The sequence below is a fragment of the Dermacentor variabilis genome, chromosome 4, assembly GCF_050947875.1.
Source record: "Dermacentor variabilis isolate Ectoservices chromosome 4, ASM5094787v1, whole genome shotgun sequence".
Taxonomy (NCBI): Eukaryota; Metazoa; Arthropoda; class Arachnida; order Ixodida; family Ixodidae; genus Dermacentor; species Dermacentor variabilis.
Genome location: NC_134571.1, coordinates 49251743 through 49276834, shown reverse-complemented (window position 1 = coordinate 49276834; position 25092 = coordinate 49251743). Strand labels below are relative to the sequence as shown.

Sequence of the window (25092 nt, the reverse complement as noted above, 5' to 3'; positions counted from 1 at the left end):
ATAACATCATGACCACGAGCACTTAGCTAGTAGTCCAAGCTGGTAGCCAATTTGGGCCATTTTATCAGCTAAGAGGATAGGTATTGCAACAGGAGCGAAAGTTTGTGAGTTGGTAGAGTAACAATTTCGTTGCAGCGGGAAAGAACAAAGACGTATACAAGATACACAGCCCACATATTCTTTTGGTTTTCAATGCGTAAGCATTTCTATGCCGCTCCAACGAGGAAACCCATGCTCCGTTCGTCCGTTACGTTGTATGACTCGCTATAAAAAATCAATGTATAAAAATAAATTCGAAAGGAAACCCGTGGGCGTGCTGAATTTCGAACCTACGACTCCATGCGCTCAGAAACCAAGTGTCATGCACAACTGGTTCAGCAACCACGCTTGCAGATGGTGAATATATCTAAACCATACGAATTTCTTGTAACCGTGTGTACAAAACAAATCTCAAAGGAGAACATCTTGTATAAAGAGTTCTTTTTTTTTAGTTTTCGTGGTGGTGGAATAGAAGCCACCTCTAGGACCACATGTACGGCCGACTTGGAGCATCGCAGACATCCGGGAAACTCCGTTCTTGCGAAAATTTCATGCCAAACACGCCACATACCCAACGCGTCTCTGTGATCGGGGAATGCTCGTTCCTTAGGGCGTTCCATTGGAACATTCCATCACCGGTCGAAATGCCACCGATCTCTGAGGTCGCAAAGATTGGATGAGGGCGCAATACACACAGATAAGCTGTCAATGAATTGATAAGGATATTAGGGAGGGAGGAGCTATATGCGTCTCAGCATGGTTCGTAAGGGTTCAACGCGGATAGATAAGGTGCTAAAGAGTCGTAAGGAGTTACGATGATAGGATGAATTCTTATAAGGTCGATAAGGACTAATAAGGGTTGATAAAGGCTAGATCGAATTCGATAAGGATGACACAAACGATATAGTTTGGTAAGCGTCAGCTCTAGTCTGATCATATTGATAACGACTGATAAGAGTATGTACGGGTCAGATCAAGCTTCATAAGATTGACAATGACACCGGGCTGCGTGGATATGAGCAAGTAGCCCAATGGAAGGAAGCCAGAATGCGACACACTCACGAGAGTGGACATGAAAGCATGTCCGCTGTCGAGCGAGTGACTTGTTCCTATCGTTGACTATTTTGCAGCTATGTTTCATACTAATTCTATGAAAAGAGACTTTGTCGTTATCGGCGACATTATGTAATGACATCAATGACACCCTTCATGTCCAGAAGAGAGGGTGAGGCATTCGGCTACGTGCACGGTGCAACCAAACGAGCCGGGAGGATTACACAGTTGGCGTGGGCCCGCGCAGCGTGGTGGTACAATGATATAGTCGCTTCCGCCAGCCTCCTCCTTCCCGATACCCTTTGGTCTATTTTCTGCCTGTGCACTGATTCATCTCGATCATCCTTCCTCAATTCCTAACTAGTTTCGATAATAACCACGAATGCTGAGCGTCCATGGTTCATGTAATGTTATCGTAACAAAAGTGCTCTATTATTTGTTTAAAACATGCTTGGGTTTGTCTGCATTTTTCCAACGATCTTCAGCGCTCGCCCTTTCATCTGGATCAAAAAAAAACGTGAACGACGAAATTTTGTGTCACTACACATTTATGTTCGGCGCACGTCATTAGCACGCAGAATTTTACCGCCACCCACAGCATTAATAAAGCATTTGCTTACTATTATTTGATTCTAACGTGCCGAATGGCAACTCCCGCAGTCAATAAATAATATAGAACAAACAATCAAGTATGTTTATTAGAGAAAAGCTGTTTATGCACATGACAAAGCCGCATACGTAGTGATGACAAGGGACCGAAAGGAACAACTCCACATATATAGAATTGGGAGGCCAGAGAATCACTTGTCTCAGCGTTCGTTCGCATAACTGTGTAGGACAATCCAGGGCCCTCTTGCTGGCGTTGATACCATCGCATACTGGCCCAGCTCCATGGTTCCCTAAAAGGTTGCAGAATATGCATCGAATACGATTTTATTGAAGCAGTACAAACAAAACAAAAAGCACCTCAGCTTGGGCTCCGAATTCTAACAAGCTTGCGCTCTCTAACGCGCTCCTGAATCGTATGCGCTCGTTTCTGACTGGATTCTGCCGTTTGTATTTAGCTGTTCTTTGTGAGGCCAAGGGGCAAAGAGCACACGCAGCAAACATACCATAGTTAAACAGCTCGATCTTGCGCATTGCTAAGATGAGCCATGCTTCTTTCGTGCGTATACGCACGGGTTGACGGTCTAGCGTCAACCCGTTGCACTGCCCGTCCTCAGTCCCCCATGCACTGCACGCTCAGTCGCTAGAATGTACAAGTATAGGCGCTATGTATTCGTTTTACGCTGAACCCCGAAGCGCACATTTCCATAAAAACCCTTGACTGAGATGGTAAGAGTAAGGTGAAGCAGTGAGGTTGGCAGACTTATTTTTCGTAATGCAGTATGAAAAGATCGTAACCTTCTGAGAGGGGCCTAGTTTCATGCGGTACTTCTGGACCATCTTGGCCACCGTGTACCTCACTTTTAGCAAGGCCAGCCTCATTCCAACGCAGTTGCGAGGTCCGACGCCAAAGGTCATGAGTGCTGCTTTTGTAAACGAGGCCTCGTTTCCTGGCGAAAACCTGCACGGTATGAAACGCATATGTGCGCTATGAAGCCGCAAGGTTGCATTTACAAATGTCAGACACTCTTTACTAACGTCCCTTCGTTAGTTAGTTAGTTTGCTTGTTTATTCGCTCGTTCGTTCGTTCGTTCGTTTGCTTGTTTCTTTGTTTGATGGTTTGTTCTCGTTCTGTTTTCTTTTTCAATATCTTTAGGGCACGTTGGCGTCATGAGTGGCGTCCATACATAGAAACATTGCCCTGCTTCAAAAATCTAGCACCAAAATAGAAGGCATAAGCAAGGTTCTTCGTGGAACACGTAAAGTAAGGTTATTTGAACACTCCTGGATCTATCATAGTGGCTGTATAGAATAATTGTTGGTGTTGTATACGAGTTAATTATAGTCGACATAAGGCTTTCTAGCGTTTTCAAATGTGAACCATGGCTTCCCGAGACTAATAAGTATGCCAGGCAGAAGTGATGGTACGTTCGGACAGGAAATTTTGAAAGCTTATTGCTTTCAAAATTCCTGAGTAGTGAACTTGCTTTTCCAATACAATGACCGTGGTGCGCAAGTTTGCGTTCGTAGGAGCGTCAGTAGAGTAAGTAGTAAGTTCACTCACCTCTCGGGATTGAACTCCAGAGGGTTCGAAAAATAACGTGGGTCTCTATGCATCTCGTACAACGCTGCCGTGACGTTTGTACCTGCCTTGTACTTGATGCCATTGTATTCGAAGTCTTCTTTGGCCTGTCGATTCACACCCCTGCAAACGAACATTTCAGGGGATATCAGATGCAGTAGAGCTTTATATCATGTACCTTTCTGCAGGAAAGACGAGTCATCAATTTACCGCTAAGTCTTTCACCAAATAAAGTAACTTGTTGCGGAATAATTTTGCAGCTCCGTTACCAGTGTAAACAATCCTTCAAAAAGGCTCTGACAGCTTGAACAACAATTAAAATTGCAAACACGTACTTTGTTCCGTAAGTAACGAGACATGAGCTATTACGCCCGTTGTCAACTATTATTTTTGTATTAATAGAAGTAGTAATAGAATAGAATTATTATTGGAAGTATTGTAGAATATTGTATTCAATAGAAGAGAATGTATTATGATGAGAATGCATTAACCAGAGCAAGCTCGCAGTTTTGCCACATTCAGAAATAAATTTGGGGTTAAAAACAAGATGTCGCTGAATAATTGCAGGGATGGTTCACCGAGGTGCTTATGTTTACATACAATGGATGCATTGTGGATGTAATACTGGGGATCAGGAGTCTACTGAATCGATATCCAATACTACGATTGTAGCACGCTCCGTCACTGGGTTAAAAAATCGCGGAACGTAATTCTTGGCATTTAGTCATTAATATTTGACTTCTGAGCGATTCGCTGCTTTAGTAAAAAGATCAGTTCAATTTAATCTTCCTATTTGAGAAAACCGTTACATCATAAACGCCTTTACGTCGAATTGGAGCTCGTGTTTTTAGTGCCCTCTTGATCCTCAGTCAAGCTATCCATTTACATGTACATTTACAACCGTAAATAATATATTTGCAGTCAAGCAAATATTTTGACAGTTGTTTTCGAATACGGGCTCACAATGAAGTGCAGAAAAACTGCTGGAAATTTGTTATTGTTGTAGGTGCAAGAAACATTTGTGTCAGCGATTGAGCAGAAAGCAGCTGTGCAACGGGCATCGCCCACCACGGTAGCCGAGTGCCTACGGCGCCACGCTGCTCAGCTTGCGGGCGAGGGCTAAACCTTGGCCACGGCGGCCCCATACCAACGGGGCTCAATGCAAAATACCATGCATTGCGGGCACGTTAATGAAACCCAGGCGGCGAAAAATTATTCCGGTGTCTTCTGTTCCAGCGCGCCTCATAATAACATTGTGCTCTCGCTTTGGGACGTGAAACTCCATAATTTCTTTTTTATTTTAATGCAAGGAACAACTGCATAACACAATCCCTCACCATTTATAGAGGACGGACCATTTTGTATGAAGGTGTGCATTATTTTGCTTTTCGAACCAACTGTGGACGGTTACCATTGAGTCAACTAATCAAGCTTGTCTCTAGGGTCCTGCTCAGCAGATAAGTGCGCAACTTGATACCAAGCCTAGTTCGTCGGTATGAGTTGTTCGAAGTTTGTCACACTGAGTCTACTCACGATAATGCTGGAGGATAAAGTCGTAATGTTTCATCCACTACGTGTTCCAAGTATTTCAGCTTTTTCATGACTGTTTCATAGTCCAGGGAGCCCTAAAAAGGAGAATATAAGTGATTTCGTACAGTATTCAAGGTTTCACAAGCGGCACATAACTATTGAATTCAAAACTTAATCTAGAACCGAAACTTCATTACCTTTACCTTCACCTAGAACAATGGGTGGCAGTCAGGAATAGTTTCTAAGTTCGTTCGGGCTGAGAACCTCGTTTTATGTGGTGAGCAAGACGGATACAAACACTAAGGATCTAAGCATCCTCGTTGTTCGAATTAAGCGCAATCGAGTGAATGTCTGCGAGCAATTTCAAAGCATCGATCAATGGTGCCATTTTAAGTACATTTTTCATAATTAATCTGGCCAGCAAAAAGTAGTAAATCTTTGTCACTACTTCGCAAATAGCTCGGAAAGAGATAGACAAAGTGTTTGTGCGTCCCCGCGCGCCTACAGCATTGGCCTCAGATTAAATTTCCTCACCTTTATGAGCCAAGATAGGGATGCTTGGCAATCGCTTGAAGAGGTGGACTAGTCTTTCTTTTTTACTGATTGAAATCGCCAGCCCAACCATAATTTATTTACGAGAAAACTCATCACTTAGTGAACAATGAAATCTAGTCACAAAATAAAGCGATCATCTTTTCTGACGTAAAAAAACGCAGAAATATTTCTGTGTCCACAACAAGTATTTTAGATCCTCAACTTCAGGAAGATCGAAGAGCCCGACCTGCATCTCATTATAAAACCAGCGTCACTTACATCGGTACCGACGGCATCGATGACTTCTTGCCGAAGCTTCTCTTGGACATTAGGGTGTTTCGCAAGGGAGTACGCAACGTAACTCAGTGCTGTTGCTGTAGTTTCAAACCTGCATTTATCCAAGCTACGTTAGTTGCATCTCATACATCATCAATCATCATCATCATCATCATCATCAGCCTAGTTACGCCCACTGCAGGGCAAAGGCCTCTCCCATACTTCTCCAACTACCCCGGTCATGTACTAATTGTGGCCATGTTGTCCCTGCAAACGTCTTAATGTCATCCGCCCACCTAACTTTCTGCCGCCCCCTGCTACGCATCCCTTCCCTTGGAATCCAGTCCGTAACCCTTAGTGACCATCGGTTATCTTCCCTCCTCATTACATGTCCGGCCCATGCCCATTTCTTTTTCTTGATTTCAACTAAGATGTCGTTTACCCGCGTTTGTTGCCTCACCCAATCTGCTCTTTTCTTATCCCTTAACGTCACACCCATCATTCTTCTTTCCATAGCTCGTTGCGTCGTCCTCAATTTCAGCAGAACCCTTTTCGTAAGTCTCCAGGTTTCTGCCCCATATGTGAGTACTGGTAACACACAGCTGTTATGCACTTTCCTTTTGAGGGATAGTGGCAACCTGCTGTTCATGATTTGAGAATGCCTGCCAAACGCACCCCAGCCCATTCTTATTCTTCTGGTTATTTCAGTCTCATGATCCGGATCCGTGGTCACTACCTGCCCTAAGTAGATGTAGTCCCTTACCCCTTCCAGTGCTTCGCTACCTATCGTAAACTGCTGTTCTCTTCCGAGCCTGTTAAACATTACTTTAGTTTTCTGCAGATTAATTTTCAGACCCACCCTTCTGCTTTGCCTCTCCAGGTCAGTGAGCATGCATTGCAATTGGTCTCCTGAGTTACTAAGCAAGGCAATATCATCAGCGAATCGCAAGTTGCTAAGGTATTCTCCATCAACTTTTATCCCCAATTCTTCACACTCCAGGCCTCTGAATACCTCCTGTAAACATGCTGTGAATAGCATTGGAGATATCGTATCTCCCTGTCTGACGCCTTTCTTTATAGGGATTTTGTTGCTTTCTTTGTGGAGGACTACGGTGGCTGTGGAGCCGCTATAGATATCTTCCAGTATCTTTACATATGGCTCATCTACACCCTGATTCCGTAATGCCTCCATGACTGCTGAGGTTTCGACTGAATCAAACGCTTTCTCGTAATCAATGAAAGCTATATATAACGGTTGGTTATATTCTGCACATTTCTCTATCACTTGATTGATAGTGTGAATATGGTCTATTGTTGAGTAGCCTTTACGGAATCCTGCCTGGTCCTTTGGTTGACAGAAGTCTAAGGTGTTCCTGATTCTATTTGCGATTACCTTAGTAAATACTTTGTAGGCAACGGACAGTAAGCTGATCGGTCTATAATTTTTCAAGTCTTTGGCGTCCCCTTTCTTATGGATTAGGATTATGTTAGCGTTCTTCCAAGATTCCGGTACGCTCGAGGTTATGAGGCATTGCGTATACAGGGTGGCCAGTTTCTCTAGAACAATCTGACCACCATCCTTCAACAAATCTGCTGTTACCTGATCCTCCCCGGCTGCCTTCCCCTTTTGCATAGCTCCTAAGGCTTTCTTTACTTCTTCTGGCGTTACCTGTGGGATTTCGAATTCCTCTAGGCTATTCTCTCTTCCACTATCGTCGTGGGTGCCACTGGTACTGTATAAATCTCTATAGAACTCCTCAGCCACTTGAACTATCTCATCCATATTAGTAACGATATTGCCGGCTTTGTCTCTTAACGCACACATCTGATTCTTGCCTATTCCTAGTTTCTTCTTCACTGTTTTTAGGCTTCCTCCGTTCCTGAGAGCCTGTTCAATTCTATCCATGTTATAGTTCCTGATGTCCGCTGTCTTACGCTTGTTGATTAACTTAGAAAGTTCTGCCAGTTCTATTCTAGCTGTAGGGTCAGAGGCTTTCATACATTGGCGTTTCTTGATCAGATCTTTCGTCTCCTGCGATAGCTTACTGGTTTCCTGTCTAACGGAGTTACCACCGACTTCTATTGCGCACTCCTTAATGGTTCCCATGAGATAGTCGTTCATTGCTTCAACACTAAGGTCCTCTTCCTGAGTTAAAGCCGAATACCTGTTCTGTAGCTTGATCCGGAATTCCTCTAGTTTCCCTCTTACCGCTAATTCATTGATTGGCTTCTTGTGTACCAGTTTCTTCCGTTCCCTCCTCAAGTCTAGGCTAATTCGAGTTCTTACCATCCTATGGTCACTGCAGCGTACCTTGCCGAGTACGTCTACATCTTGTATGATGCCAGGGTTCGCGCAGAGTATGAAGTCGATTTCATTTCTAGTCTCACCATTCGGGCTCCTCCACGTCCACTTTCGACTAACCCGCTTGCGGAAAAAGGTGTTCATTATCCGCATATTATTCTGTTCTGCAAACTCTACTAATAATTCTCCTCTGCTATTCCTAGAGCCTATGCCATATTCCCCCACTGACTTGTCTCCAGCCTGCTTCTTGCCTACCCTGGCATTGAAGTCGCCCATCAGTATAGTGTATTTTGTTTTGACTTTACCCATCGCCGATTCCACGTCTTCATAAAAGCTTTCGACTTCCTGGTCATCATGACTGCATGTAGGGGCATAGACTTGTACCACCTTCAATTTGTACCTCTTATTAAGTTTCACAACAAGACCTGCCACCCTCTCGTTAATGCTATAGAATTCCTGTATGTTACCAGCTATTTCCTTATTAATCAGGAATCCGACTCCTAGTTCTCGTCTCTCCGCTAAGCCCCGGTAACACAGTACATGCCCGCTTTTTAGCACTGTATATGCTTCTTTTGTCCTCCTAACCTCACTGAGCCCTATTATATCCCATTTACTACCCTCTAATTCCTCCAATAATACTGCTAGACTCGCCTCACTAGATAGCGTTCTAACGTTAAACGTTGCCAGGTTCAGATTCCAATGGCGGCCTGTCCATCATCATCAATATGCACAGACAACTCATATTCTCCAAAAGAACTTCGAGGAATCACAATGTTTCTTGGCGCTGTATTGTCAAAGTGCTTGCGTTCTTTATATCAGAGGATCGTTCTTTCTACGAACTACGTTGTTTATTTTTTTTTCACAGACTAATCTTACTATCACCCTATTTCTATAGATATATTTAGGATTTGATTGTGTCTTGAGACCACATCTGTTCAGATAAATTCTCGTGCTGGTGATTAGCATGATGATAGGCAAGAATTCAATTACTCCTAATTTATGCATAACGTCAGGTGCGCTTTTACTTCTTACCCGGCAATGAAAAGCACTGCAGCACTCGTTAAAACTTCTTCAGTGGTGAGAGCCCTCTTTCCGGCACTTCCTGAAAGAGAGCGAGAACAATTTATTTTAACTCGTTCTTCGTAACATTCTGAGAGAATTTATGCTCTCACTTCTTGGAAAGTTGTGTGTTCAATATTGTCTACAATGATGTTGCAGTAAGTAATGACGTCCCTTTCTTCCGCTTTATGCCCTATGTAATTTTGTTGTACTTCCTCTCTGATCACACAATGCTCCGATTGTAACCTGTGATGTATTTATAAGTAAATAAATGTCCAAAAACAACATCCTTTGTAATTTCATAGACGTGTATGTAAGAAAAGAATCCTAGCACACGCTTTTACGAGGAGGGTGACTAATAACATAACAGCTTGAAAACAGTGGCAGCCGCAGGACTGTTTAATTACAATTCATTACGAAGAAAAATCAAAACAGAAAAGCACAAACCATGAAAATAGTGATTCTATTAGGAGTCACAAGCACCTCACGGTCACAATCGTAAGCTCTGACAATCGCGAGGACATCGTTCTCCCTTATATTTCATTCTTGTTTAGTAGCTGGATTGTTCTTTTAAAAGGACTTGTGCTCGACGTCTAGACAAGCAGACAGCGGTATTATGTTGCAGCTGAGAATTCATAAATAGCATCAGCCCTCTCAACCTGGTTATAGACAACAAATTTTCTGAAGGTAACGGGTGGATTGGTTGAAGCACAGCGAAGGCTGCAAATGAATTTAGTTTTGCACTCGGTGTATCGTGACCGTCAGAATACTTTTGCGAGTGTTTGGGGCGACAAGCGTCTTCAAGCCTTAGAACATGTCGAATATAATGAATTACTGTATGCTAGTTAATGCGCATTCGATATACTATTTTTAGATTCTTTGTTTTCTACATATTTTTGATGACCGAATCATATGACCCTGGTTTCTCTATTAGAAACTACGAGCATCCTTCAAATCATTTGATCACTAATGGAGTTCGGTGCCGTGGAATTCGCGACTATATTATAGCCGCTCCAATACCCCGCCTCGCTCACCCAGATGTGCTTAGGTATTCCTATAAAGTAGTTTGAGCGAAAGGTTATTTTCAGCTGCCGAAAGTGTCGTTGCTACAAGAGACGAAGAGACCGGCGTTCGTGTTGTATTTCTCTTCTCACCGGCGTTCGTGTTGTCTTTCTCTTCTCGTCCGTGTTCAATTGTGCGCTGGAACGATGTTTCATAATGCTAATCACAACCAACTAGTCCAGCTGTCCATACGTAACGAGAAGAAAGGTGGTTAACCGAGGGGCCCGATTTTTATTACTCATATCATAAGGAGCCATAAGCTGTGACACCAAGGACAACGTAGGGGAAATTACTTGTGCTCAATAAATGAAATAAAGAAATCATAAATTAATGGAAATGAAAGTGTATGAAAAGATTTTATTTCATTTCTTTGTTTGATTTATTAAGCATAAGTAATTTCCCCTATTTTGTCCTTGGTGTCAGTGTTTGTTGGCTTCATATGATGTTACTAATAAAAATCGGGCCCCTTGGTTAACCCCCTTTCTTCTCGTTTACTACATAACGAGGGTCTCGAATCCGGCAACATTGACGCCTTCAGGTAGCATGTGTGGGTTTATTGACCGGTTGCCTTCTCCCAAAAAGGTCACGTTCTCGTGGTACTAGTGGCAGAAAGGATTTTCTAAATCCGCCGCGAAGGCCTGTGAGTGGTGGCGCTGGCTAACACTTCTAGAGTTCTACTAGAAAACATAAATACCCAAGAAAGTGGACGGGGAAATGGCGCCGCGGTAAATCAATTCGTAGAGCATCGCACGCGAAATGCGAAGGTTGTGGGATCGTTCCCCACCTGCGGCAAGTTGTTTTTTCATCCACTTTCATTTCCATTAATTTATCGTTTGTTCATTTCATTTATTAAGCACAACTAATTTCCCCTGTCTTGTCCTTGGTGTCAGTGTTTGTTGGCTTGTTATGATGTTGCTACAAGAGGTGGTTTGCTAATCAGCTTCATAAGCGGTTATTCTTCTTGGAGCACAATGTCCTGTGTTCCTATTACGGACAATGCTTCGCAGCTATCTGTCAGTTGAGATACCCGTTTTATTATCACCTTAGCAGACGTTTCCTTCTTGTGGCCAACCATATTTAATGATTGTCGTTACGTTTTGTACAATGCACAACGCTTCTAAGTATGTTTCGACGAACTGTATTTATTTAAATATTTGCGTTGATATATGACGAAATGTGTTTTCACGTACGCAGTCATATTCTGTCACTTCTTGCATTATTGATGTTCCAGAGATTACATAATTTATGCCAGAATTAGCTTTCTGAGCAGCTGAGGAAGTTTCAGTTTTGCACATCAGGATGCTGCACATTATTCAATAATACGGAAACGTTATTTATGTGTATATGTGAATTTTTTTTAATTTCACGGTGAGGACATCCTTAACTATATTTTCTCAATTTAAACAGTTACGCAGCACAATAGAAAATGCTATCAAAGGGAAACGAATTTACAGAGTCACCATTTGCAACTTTGTTATCGCCACGTTCCTCTTCTGCCTCGATGTACTCCGCGTCGAGGAGATTTTGCAAGACGTCGTGCTTTCGGAGCTATCATGGGATTGAATAAAAAAAATTAGCATAACCTTGTTTCTTACAAGGCAACATATCACGATGAAAATTTTCGCTTGGCGCCAGTGATCTGGCTGCTTCACTCACGAAAGAATGTGAAACCTGCTTTTTCTTATATTAAAGGTGCGTACCTTGCATTTTCATTAAACGCGGTGGAATAATTGAGATCGTAGATCCAATTATTCAACAGATCGTCAGGTCACAAGTGGATTAAAGCACAGGCCACATGGCCGCCCGAAGGCACATGGGCTTCGCTGTTATTAATTCTTAGCAATGCTTTATTAAGACAGACTAACAAGGTCATTATTGAGTGCAAGTAGGAACAAACGCATCGCAAGCTATCCTTAATATCCACTAATGTTGCCATCATGCCGTCTATCAAATATTAATCTTGACGAAGTGCAGAGCCAAAATTCGGTAGGCAAAAGCGAAGCGACATGCATCGGCGCTATTACAACACCCTTGCAGAGCGCTCCTGTGGCTTCTGTTTTTTTTCCTTCCGAATATGAGCGCTGGTTTCCTCATGTTAGTTCCATTATGAGCCCAGAAAGGAATTCTGCTAGCCGCAACAGTCCATTTGTCACCTGCGAGTGGCCGTGTCGCGTAACTAGAACCTAGCTTTAAATATGTAATAATATGCCTTTGAGAAAAATGCCGACAGTATTTGGTCTATAGTCATCTTGAGTTACTCAAACTATTTGTTGAAACGGAATAACTTAGCTAATTAGTTAGATTTAAACATGCAAAATTTTTCATTTGTGCTTTAGAGCATCGGTCGGAAGCATCGGTCATCGGCGGCCTTTTGAGCTACCCCTTTCGATCACTGAATACCCAGTGACGTAGGTAGATGGGAAAACGGTTAGATATGAACATTCAAACATAGCCCCCGGAAAGAGCGTGAAGTATCCAAAGAATGCTAGGGCATTAATAGATATTATTGAAACTTTCCGACAGCACGATTCAAAAAGAGGACCTCTAACACAAAATGCCTATATAGAAAGCATTACGGAGCGGATCCATAGATAAGCAACACCACTACAATTAGCAGCGGTTATGCTTTTTCGCAGAGTCTTATTGTCTTCTGTGTTTTAAGAAACGCGTAAATTGCCTCGAAGCTTAGGTAAATCAAGGCCTATAAAGCGTAATAAACGAAGCCACAAGAACTTCTGAAGTCCATGTGCGAAACATCATTCTCTTGGTGGCTTAACTATCTAACCACCAGTGTTTCCTCTAGTTCGTATTGCAGGCAACTCTTTGGTGCAAACACACTCGTGTTTGCACCACGATAGAGAGCGCTGCTACCCAGATGCTACCAAGCGCTCAGTGAGGTTATTATTCTGGATATTTCGTGGGCTTTATTCAGAGCCCCGGAAATAAAAGAGCAGCGTGAGAGATAACGTCATGAAAACCAATTTATTAGTTGTTTCTTAGCACGCTATAGAACTTTTGAAATACGACTTGTGTACAAAAACAAATATAAAATTTTGCAGAGGTAAATGCAACCAGTGCGCTCAGTAAGAGCACTTCAAAAAAATACGTTGCGTAACTCAAGACGACTGCAAACAATATGCTGTTCGACTCATTCGTCTAATAATGTATAACACTATGATATTAAATTTTGGTTCTAGTTACCTGGTGCACACGGTACACACGAATAAGCGACATTATTCCTGCGATCTACTGCAGCAATTCCTAAGACGCAAATGGCGAAAACGTTCTAATCACCAAGGGATCACTCTTTCTCAGCTTAATCACCTTGGCTGTCTGTTTAATCAGGTCGTCAAATGAATATTCTCCAAGGACAAGTGAAAGCCAGTAGAGTGGCTTCATGAGCGCCCCAAATGAGGTTGTGCTCTCTAAAGAGAGCATAAAAAGCAGCGTTTCAGGGGGTGTTTACAAAGTTTAAAGTCGTTCTGTGAAATTTTTTACTAAACAACTCTTTTCTTTAGATCCCTGCTGCGCAATATTTAACTTATCAGCCTTGAGCGAAACTCGGTGTCTGAAGCATGTTATTGGAGGGGTGGTGCCACAGATAGAGAAAGGCAAGGGAAAGACGGGGAGTTTAACCAGAGATTTTCTCCGGTTGGCTACCCTGTACCGGGAGACGGGGAAAGGGATGCGTTATATGAGATATCCTTTTCCTGAAAGCAGGGGGAGGGGGCTGCTGAGCATGATTCTCTAGGCACCAAATTACTGTCACTTTATGGCGACAGGAGGGGTCGCTGGCGGGGCTGGCAGAAATTTGGTGTGCCCTGCCTCCTCGCGACAATTTATACTCGCCCCTGCTATAGCGTTCTTTTCGTCGAAGGTCAGCCTAATGGTTTTCGATTTTGAGAACTTTCTACTGCAGGCCGTTTCTTGCGCGATAAATATATGTTAATATGAATTTCTTCAGCAGTGTAAGTGTGCAGGTGAGTTGGCGTAACATTGTCATGGATAAAATAGCGCAAAGCACAGCACCAAGTAACACTACACAACACCTGGGTCATACATAATGAATTGAAGAAGGGCAAATATTTGTCTTGGGCAAAGTATGAACTCACGTCCGATCATATGAAAAGGTCCCTTCATGAGACCCCTAAGGGTAGCCTTGGCGATTGCCATGAGCGGATGGTTAGGCTTCCCTTGAAAGCGTTCGTCGATGCCGAACGCGCCTCGGGCTGTGTAGTCCATGGCGAGTTCCTCAAACTTGCGAAGCATGTGCACCTCTTCTCCAGTGTCCGCGTACTGCTCCAGAGACTTGATGAAGATGCTTGCATCTTCTTCAATGTGTGGCATCATCTAGAGTTTAGAACGCTTGCACTGTATGTGGTGCATTCACTACTTGTCTAGAAAGGCGCGCTTGTTTTGGCTTCGTAATAAAGATAAACGAACTTGAAGGAGATGCACCATGAGCCATTAAGACCAATGGCGTATCGTTCGTAGTCGTGCTAAGTTGCTCAGAATATTTCTTGCGGTGTGATTAGTTAAATTCCTAGCTCAGTTTACTGATGTAAAATTTTGAAAATCTGCTTTAGGGCAAACGTTTGAACAGAGAAACTTTAGGGCGTGTTCTGAAACGCGCATGTCTACCTTGTAGCGTTTTCCATTGTCTTTCGCAAAAAAGTCGGCGTCTCCACTGTAAAAAGAAGCGGTCGACCGTGACTAGGCAGGATTAGTCAGCCCATCGTTGTGGACATATAAATCTGCCATGGTCCAAAATGATAAGCGACACTTAGAGCTGAGGTTCAACAGAACGACTAAAACGAGAACACAAAGAAACAAATACCATTGAGAAGCGCTGTTTACACCGTGCTCAGAACTATTGTGCTATTTATGTTCTTTCTTTCATTGCACCAGAATGCACCTGTGTACATCCGAACGCGTACAGTCTAGCCGATGTGGTATTGATTGCATTTATGAAACTCAGACAATTTGTTTCTTCGTCTCCTTGTTTTATTCGCGCTGTTCGAACTAAGTTCCATATATGAACCAATTAGCCCTCGTCGAGACCGTACTAATGAAAAGCGAAAGGCCAGTGCTGTCAGTAGATGGAAACGTAACGATTTCGTTTCTCTTAATGCGGGAATGCGTACTTTGTTCTTTAGAAACGACGTTGATAGTGCTCCAAACAGATCGCACAAATCTGTAGGTAACTTCATTGCAAATTTCAGATTCTCCTCCACAAATCTTTATTCAAACTTTCGGTCTAAAAGACAACTCTAAAACCTTGCCTAATAAATTTGTCAAGAATTATAGCACTTAAGAAAACACTGTGAGTAAATCAGGAGGACAAATGACAGTCCCTTAAGGCCTACCATGTTTTGTTAAATCTTCGTTCAACGTATGTGAAACATCCAGTATTTATATGCACGGCACCCGACAAGGTATATATCGGTTACGGTCCCTCTCTAGCTTCTGAGACAAGGGGAGCGGAATAAGTTCAGCAGCTACCCTATAACTGAAGCCTCTATACTAACTATACCGGTATACGCTATAATCCCCTGCATGTAAATTCTGGTAGGTTTTGTTTTGTCATTTTTCGCTTTAGAAAGTCACCCCGATTGTTATTTCCATGGGTTTAATTAACCACGCTGTATACATGTTTCACTTAGCGCACACTTTTAACGCAGTGCTTTGGTGAAGCGCAGGCCAAAAGCACATCGTCAGGGACGCGCAGCAACGTGCGCTGATAACGAAAGCAACGATTACTTTGTATGGTTAGTATAATGCATGAACGGCACCTCGCACAATCTATTATAAGCCCCTTCTCCGCTTAGAAATACCTCAGGAGCACGTTAACCGTTTACTCAATTGGCTTCATCGTTCGCTCATGAAGATCGCCCTTATTTACACGATGAGTTAGAATATGGGGAATTGAGTTGAATCAACGTTTCGAAAATTGCCCCTCACTACCTTCCGCTCATCTTGAAGCTGCTCCGAATACAGATAAAGGTATCTATGAGAGAGGCATAAACCTTTCGTACGAATTGAGTACCAAAGACCTATTTGCAGGTCGGTGACATTCCGAATCCACTTACAATATTTACTCTACAAACAACTAGCCTCGGTAGCTCAGTGCCTATAGCATCACGCTGCTGAATTCGAGGTCGCAGTTTCGATCCCGACCGCACCTTCGAAACTGCCAGTGGCGGCTGCATTCCGATGGGAGCACACTTCAAAGCTTCTGGGACAGGTCAACACTTAACCCATAAAAATTAATATTTCTAGGATTTTACGTGCCAAATTGCGATCTGATTATAACACATGCCATAGGGGAGGACTCCGCATTATTTTTGCGACCACCTGGTCGAAAAAATACAATCTGCGGTACATGAGTGTTTTTGCACTTTCTCCCAGAACAATGCAGCTGCCGCTGACGGGTTTGTACCCGTGATCTCGCGCTCAGCAGCGCAATGCCATAGCCTCAGAGCTATCAAAGTTTTACGAAATTCCAATGAAAATTTCACTTACCAGAGATGGCTCTTAAGTGTTGATGTTTTAGATGGATCTGACAGTGTAAAATAACGTAACATGTCTGTTTGTCAAAACACCTCAGTATACCTAGCGAAAACGGTTACAGAAAAACTCGACGGGGCACCTGCTTCAGCTTGCTGCCACTGAAGCACTGAGCAACACATGACCGGATACTTTTCCAGGGCAGGCCGCAGGCGTGCAAGATGGACTTCTTCAACACAGGGTGATTTTGATCGGTCACCATTGTGATCTAGAAAAACGAGAACATTCGTTGCACCTCTGTAAGTGTCGAAGGAAACGTTTTATCTGAACGCATTACCCAACCCGGGCATCATCTATGACTACCACTCGCCGCTGGCGCACTATGGCTGATTAGGTATCATCAGCTTGTTAACTAGCAGTCACAAAGCGCCCCGGTCAGCCTGGAAGGAGCCTTCCTAGTCATCTCCATCATCATCGTCGTCCTAGTCGTCGTCATAGTCGTCATCCTTATCAGCCTATCTTCCTCCACTGCAAGACGAACACTCATGCACCTATCTCGAATTGCGCCTGTCTTGCGCCAGCTGACCCCCATCTCAGGCCAGCAAACTTGCCAATTTTGTCAGACCATCTGTTCTCTGCCGTCCTCGACTGCAGTTTCTTTCTCACGGTACACGTTTCGTAACTTTTCGTAACTGTTCCTGCCTGTATCTGTTACTGTAAAACATAACTTACACATACCGTTATGGCATATGATTTTCAAGGCAAGAGGCTATGTAAAGAAGTCAAATCATATCGGTTCATGACCGCTAAGGAACCAGACGTTAACAGTGACTGCGGAAGTGGTTCCAGCTTTTAATCGTTCATATGGAGTCCCCTCACTCAAAATTTAAATTGTTATGCCACTCGCCCATGTCGAGGACATTGTTTATGGGAAGAGGCATGTTTTCAGTTCTCTTTGAACCGGCTGTACTGAAGGTGAACAGCATGTTTTTAAATATTTACCTTGAAGTCACGCCAGCTCGTCATTCCCACATAAAATAAATACGTGGAAGCATGTCACATGAGTACACCAGTCCATTCTATGATGCAGCTGTACAGGGTACTGTTTCTCGGGCTCCTACGTTGCAGTGTACCAGTGTTGTCAAATGCATGCAAGACGAACTTTCGCGCTTTGGAGAGCATTCAAGGTCAAGCCCTACGCACGTGTTTAGGGCTGCCTCGGTGTACCTCAACAGCAGCAACAATTGCCATCGCGGGAGACCATATGATCCAGACACATGTAGCTGTCGACTCCCTCAGAGCGCACATTCGCGTTCTGTCAAGGATCCCCGGCCATCGTCTGGCCTCCCTACCAGCCGAGAGACCTCAAGCGACCTTTTCAAGAGTTATCAGGGCTCATCAATAGTGCATACCGGCATCTTTTACACCAGCGGCGAAGCCTTCATCTCCCCTGTGATGCCTGCGACAGCCTCAAGTGAATTTTGCTTTTCCTGGAATTACAAAAAAGTCTAATCATGCATAGCCGGCTCTGAAGAATCTTACGCTACTATTACTGCCCCAGACGTATCATGACCACATACATTTATATACCGACGGTTCGACCTCACCTACCAGCTCAACTGCCGAATTCGTCGTTCCAGTTAAGCAGGTTACCGTTAGATTCAAATTGTCACACATGGCTACATCTACGTCGGCAGAACTTGCAACTCTCGATGCGGCTATGACGTACGTGACCGAAGAGCCAACAGAGAAATGAGTCGTATTTTGTGATTCTAAGGCAGCTATTCACAGTATCAAGTCTGCATTACATCAAACAACTTATGAGCAGATGACATCTGACATCAGGGAAGTGCACCACCATGCTCTGGAAAGAGGACACAACATTATATTTCAATGGATTCCTGCTCACTGTGACATCGTCGGCAACAAGCTAGCTGACAAGGCTGCCCGTTCTGGCCTCGAAGGTACCTGGACGTGCCCAATACCTTTGGCGAGGTCGGACGCTGCCAGGGAACTCGCCTACTTGCACGCAAAAAGTCACAAGATCTCTGGATGTCAAGTGCCTTCAATTGCAGATTACGTAAACTGGACCCCACGCTACGGCTAAAACTGCCAACTAGCCTTTCCCGCGGCGAAAAAACCTTGCTGTGCCGCTTATGGCTGGGAGTGGCGTTTACGAACGTTTGGGAATGGCCGAGAGCCCGATGTGCAACTCTTGTGGGTGTGAGGAAACCATCGAGCACATACTGTGTGCCTGCCCTCGCTAAGACGTACAACGCCTCTCTTTGCGGGCAACTTTACACCGACTGGACTAAAGACTGTTCACCGAATCAAAGGTACTTGGAACGTGGCCACACCTGTCACTTGAAGTGACAGGTGTGGCCACACCTGTACTTGAAGTGAACCTGCTTAAGAGACCGTTTATAGTGTCCCTGTGTATAGTGCCCCTCCCACACGCACTCATTGCTTACTCTCTCCCTTTGGCCTCTTTTTATTCCTCTTCCCCCACCCCCAGTGTAGGGTAGCAAACTGAGTGCTCTTCTGGTTGACCTCCCTGCCTTTCCTGCCCTCTCTCTCTCTCTCTCTCTCTCTCTCTCTCAGCACATGCACAACGTCATCAATACACCTAGGGAAAGCATGAGATTAAAAGGAGAGAAGTTAACCAGACCCTGGTCTCCGGCTCCAGTATCAATCGATCCAAATTAACGTACTGCAGTCAACATGCGTACTAGTAGGCTTTATGCGGCATAACCGCAATGCACCGTCACGCGCAGTATTAGTTGCAACAAGGTGCCCGAGGTCGAAGACACCACAGGACTGCACGAAGGCGCTCACACACAAAGAAAAATTACTTAATAAATACCAGTAATCATATTGTATCTCCAAGATCTCCAATGTTGTGTATGTTGGCGCTTGCGAGCAGTCTTTTGACTTGTGATAACACCTTGTAGCCCAACTGGATGAGGACAGATAACATTTTGACACACACACAGTGTTGTGCATGCGTGTATCAAATTGTTCTCTGTTCCCGTCCAGTCAAGCTGCACTGCGTTACCATGAATTTCAATGAACATCCTAACAACGTGATTTAGTTTGGGACCCCTTCATTCACGGGCACCGTATCGCAGTTGATATTGAACGCGACTGTACAATGTACAAGACAAACAATTTGGTACACGAAGAAAAGCAAGCTGACAAAGAAACAAAAAAAATAACTACGATAACGAAAGGGTTTGTATTGTATGTCTAGATTTTGCTTTACAGTAAATAAGATCTAGTTTTCAAAATACTTCGGCACCATTCAAGTTGGTGCCATTTTAACCATATTAAATTGCAAAATGAAATATCGTGTGTATTCACCGACGTGGCACCTCGGCAATAGCGCAGCAGCCAGACATTAGGAAAAGCATCATTACAAAATACTCACGCCCCGATCAACGAAGTTCTGGAAGTTGCGAACAAAGACGTGCTCTACGAAGTTTAGGTCCCTGGTCACAACAAAAGGAGCGTCACCATTGTAGAACCTGCATAGTGAAATCGCATTTGTGTCAAGTCACATTGAGGTGCGTAGCTGCTTCACTACGAGTGTAGTGAAGCTGCCTCGAGCCTAGCATGAGAACAGTTAGATGGTCGAGGATATTTTCTGGAAAAACTTACCCATATGTATCACCGTACTGGTCAAGCCATTTTCCTATCACCTTGTAAGTCTCCTGTTGGAATATCGGTCAAATAATGCATGAGACAGCTGCTGAAGAAACAACGCATACACTCTAAAAGCAGCTTCTGCTGGCAACTCGTTAATGTTCGTACCATTGTCAACATCTTTTACTTGTGGCGAATAAAAAAACGCTATTACGGCCATATGCGATCAACTCGAAGGCGTCTTCGGATAGCGTTTACTCTGCTTGTGCCGAACCGGCTAAAATATTATTAGAGTTCTAATAATAAAAATAATAATAAGAGTTCTAACTATCACATCTATTTCAGAACGTTGCCAAAATTCATAGTATCAGCTCCAGCTTTCTTCTGGTATATATTTCTTATTCTAGTACAATTTCTTGGCATGATTGCTTGGTAGATTGTTGATCAGTGCTTCTAAAAAGTATATTTTCGTGCTAAATAAACCGGTTTTTTACTCTCCAATAGAATAAAAACAAAGCCGCGATTGTTCGTGCTTGTTTTTCGCTATTGGTGAGGCATTGCTCGTTGGTTGATTGCTGTGCTCATTCAATTTAATGCAACTCTTTCTTGTGTATAAGGTGTAGCGGGGACGCTGAGGGTCGAAAAAAATTCCGGAACGCCTGCAACGTCCCTCTAACGCACTTGTTCATTTTTTTTCTGTTTCTTCTAAATGTAAAAGCTGTTGAACCTTGATGATAAGCGTCTTGGGAACCATTTGGACCTGATAAAAACTTGAATGGTAATGCGCTGAAATTGCCGCAGCACGTTCCTTGTCAAACGACTTAAATCTAGGCCTAAAGAGAATTATTGAATGGACGCCGACTAAACACTCGTTAATCTTACCATTGAGTGGTACTCCCGGATATTTCCCCAGATTAGGCTGGGCTTCGGTCCTGGGATACCAATTCTCTCGAAGTAAGAGAAATGCCACCTGCGCCTTCTAGAAATAGAAAGAAAGACAACTTAAGTACAGATCCTCTTCCTGAAGTCATCGATAATTACACGCCGATCACTGGTAAAAGACGACAGTGAATTTATCTTGGATTGGCTAAAGGGCTTCGAAGAGGACACTACAAATGATCGGGGGATCAATATCTGCCAGCAGTCGTCCGCTATTCTTGAAAAACTCGACACAGAGAGCAAACCAAATCACATCGAATACAATTAGGTGCCTAGCCTTGTAGATAAAACTATGAGGTTTTAGCTTCGAAAGTTCGAAAATTATGATTAAAGAAATTTTATTTAAAATATACATTGATTTCTACTTAATCTTGTTAATGTGTTTCTTTGTTTCTTTGTTGCCCAATGATCGTTACTCAAATACAGCTAACATTGCTTGCATATACCTTACTTGAGGCTTTTTCTCATTGGTCACGGCTATTCCCTGCTTTCTTTTGTGAGCATGCTTACTTTTCTATCATTCACATATCTTTTTATAACAAACTTAGCGTAGATTACATATGTAATAGTTTGAAATACAATTAAATTATATATTATTGCTGCCGCATCTGTATGCTGCACATACGGATACTGCTTGCGCCTGCATACCGAAATATTGCTTTCGGAGATAACACTTCCGTCAGTCACCAGCTCAACATTTTCCTTCAACTTCTCATCCATCGTGTATACTAAAGAATAATTAGAGAGGGGGGCGGGGGGGGGATCATGTAGCACTGACTTTGATCTAAGCGTTTATTGACGTAAACATTTTTACTTATATACATATTCCGCCGCAGATGCGCCAGCCATTAACAATTCATTTTCTCCAAAATTTTTCTCTCTAAAGTTATTTTTGTCATAGCACGATAGTTTTGATGTCAGTTCAGCTTCAGTTCTCTCTCCGATTACCTGGTTGCGTTTCTTCCCGAAATTTAAGTTATCAAAAAAAATAAGGAAACGAATCGTCGACAGTCGCAAATGTTTCAGTAAATCTCAAGAAAGCCTCCATTCTTCTTGACGACGTTGTTTCTATGTTCCCTAAGTTGATCGCTTTAGAATTTATCTGTGTTTACTTTTAATTCGAATTTAGTGTGCGTACCTACGTGCAAAAAAAGAAGGAAAAAGAGATAACTATGACGATGATGGTGACCTCGAAGCGCTGGTATCAGGCTCGACTTGTTGGCCGGCCTTGACTTTCTTTTAGCTAATGGGCTGTCATATGATTCTTGTTCGCGTCCCCGCATTCGCTTTTCAAACCAATATATTGTTGCGCTCTCTTTATATGAGCCAGGGGAACGACAGTATTCTTTTCCCTCTCCTTTATACTTTTGATAAATAAGTTTGTGGAGAGGTTCTCGTCAAGGTTAATGCCTGCGACACGTTCAAGATCACAGGAACGTACGTAAAAAAGGCTTGCACATCGCGTTTACAAGCGCAGAGTATTTGCGGTTGTCCAAGTGTATGCGTGACTTGTAGTAGCAATTATATATATATATATATATATATATATATATATCAGTGCCACGACCACGCAACAGCGCACAGGTGTATGTGCTTCTCCCTATTACTTAGTTGACACGTTCTGTTTACTTCCTCCAGCCTAATACGGCGTATTAGGCTTCTTAACGGAACCCATGACTAGCCGTTAACGTGGCCAAAATTGTAGGCGTAAAGCACGTCATCACCCCTCCAACTGAGAGCATAAACCATGAACTACTTCGCATGGCGTTCATTCATTCTTTTTTTCGGGGTTACAAAGTTACAAAATTGGATCCTTAAAGCCTTACTAACATGGTAAATCATCATTTTTTCATCATAGCATTACTACCCACTTCGGCTGCTATGGCGAAAGCTGATAGTTTACATCTTTTAATATGTTTAGTTTGAATCTAAATTGGAATCACGCGATGGAACTGGGGAAGAAAACAAACACAACACGGCTAGCACCATCGTTATCATACTCATAATAATTATCATCATCATTCTATTTTATCTCCACTGCAAAACGTAAGCCCCTCCCTGCGAACTCCAATTACCCTTGTCCTGCGCCAACCGATTCCTACTAGGCCTTACTCCCAATAGAACTTTATTTGAAGAAGCACCAGCAAATTATAATGTGTCGAAAAAATAACAAAAACCATCTACATTGACAGGCATATGCAAAGGGCCCACTGCTTCAGCTTACATTCAAGATGAGCCAACTCGCCGAAATCATCTTTTGCTTAAGCTTCTCTCACTTTTGCGTTCTAACGCTCCTGTTATGCCGCAGTACCGCCTTCGAGCCCCTCGTACCGCGAGATCCCGTATCCCACTCATACACAGAGCGTGAATGTACTGCGTATTTACATGCGCCGTTTCGCTTAACAATAACAAACACTGAATACGGCGCCTAAATTTTAATTCTAGCCCGCTCTACATCAGACCGTTCCTGCTAGGCAGTCATACCCGCCCGCTCTCCCTCAACTCACATGAGAAGCGCTGCCAGTAGCACAGCCGAGAGGAACAGCAGTGCGCCCGTGACGAACATATTGAAGCATGCGAGCGCAAAAGCAACGCTCCGCGGTCAGCGCCTTTTATAGGCGCCGTGCACGCCGACGGACGCGCCACTGGTGGCGGCCTTGCGCAGAACAAACGGGAGAGGAGCCTGGCGCGCGCCGTAGTTTGATGTGTCGTTGATCGTGCTTCTCTGTCTTATTCACGTTTTCAGAGCAAGATAGGCAACACCATTCGCACGTGTGGGGTGGCCACAGCTTCAGGGAATGTCGCAGAAGAATTGTTGCAGGGTGGGGGGCTCAAATACCGGTGAAAACTTGCCGGAGATGCGGTTCTAATCATTCGCGGCAAAGCCTCATCAGCGGGAGCAACGGTAGCAAAAATGTATCGTAGCTTCGATAGGAAATTTCTTGTTCTAATCATTTCCTTTGTCTCGTCGGTGTTTTTTTCCACTCGATCATAGTTAGACGCGTGAGCAACGAAGTTCGTCTGCAGTGCAGCATGAGGCTTAAAGGCATTTCGCTAAAGTTCGGAATGCGGTTTGCCGCTTATATTGTTTTCCGCTTCCTTACCGCGTTGCGCTAGCTAGGCAGCACGACTGCATGAGTGCATTGCGTTGTATGTTAAAGCTACTGAAGTTTGCAAAAGCTAAAATTGTTGGTCTCATGTGGCGCGGTGAATCCTCGCACCAGCTGTCGCGCACTTCATGTTTTTACATCTATATTATGCGTGGCTTTGCACATGTTTAACTGTTGCTAGTTGCTCCATGCATAACTCTTGTCGATTCTTTTGAGCTGCGAAGTTTTCACCCTGCCTTGTTTGTAAAGGGTATAAATCATGCTGTGTCTTATCGGAATGATACCAAAGAAGTGCTTCTTTAACAGCTTTATTCTTTTCGCCCGAGGGCATCTTAGATATTGTTTGCGTTTTTGGAAATGTGTTTAGAAAATAGGTAGTTCGGGGGGAGAATTGCTAATAGCTGCTGCATATGGTATTTTTGTTCAATTTCCCGCTGAAAAGTTCGCGTCCTGTTTGGGAAGTCATCACACCTCGATGTTGCCTGAGCAAACTTAACACGCCGAGTGATTTGTTTCACAACGTAGTCCCTTCTTGCATGTGAGTTTTGGGCTCAACTGAATTTTTTCTTATACTTACGCTGCAGACGACTAAACCGGGCCTTGTCGCCAGCGCTCATCTACTTTGACTGGCGCTGCTCTGCCTTTAAATATATCATGTGGCACCTCTCTCTAGTAATATAAAGAAGTACTGAAAAGTTAGTCAGTCTTTAGCTTTGTACGTTTCCAAGCAGCTTCCTTGGGGAACTTAAAATTGCACAAACTCCAGCGGGAACGGTAGTTCATCGGCGTATGCAGGAGAATTGCATCGGCGGTACAGGACTAAGACGCGCTTTTATTAACCCGTCTGTTTG

At 43.5% G+C, this 25092-nt stretch overlaps 1 protein-coding gene across 1 annotated transcript; it reads right to left on the bottom strand.

Annotated features, from left to right (window-relative positions):
* Positions 1-1810: 1810 nt before the first annotated feature.
* Positions 1811-23698, bottom strand: LOC142579097 (cytochrome P450 3A14-like). Its single transcript, XM_075688965.1, has 14 exons — positions 23639-23698; positions 21075-21171; positions 20208-20260; positions 19978-20074; positions 16693-16818; positions 14156-14393; positions 13338-13468; positions 11504-11591; positions 8955-9024; positions 5624-5732; positions 4814-4905; positions 3263-3403; positions 2497-2659; positions 1811-1991 (listed from the first exon to the last, which is right to left on the bottom strand). Exons 1-14 carry the CDS (start codon positions 23695-23697, stop codon positions 1902-1904), a joined length of 1554 nt encoding a protein of 517 aa, XP_075545080.1. The 5' UTR covers position 23698; the 3' UTR covers positions 1811-1901.
* Between the last annotated feature and the right edge of the window lie 1394 nt (positions 23699-25092).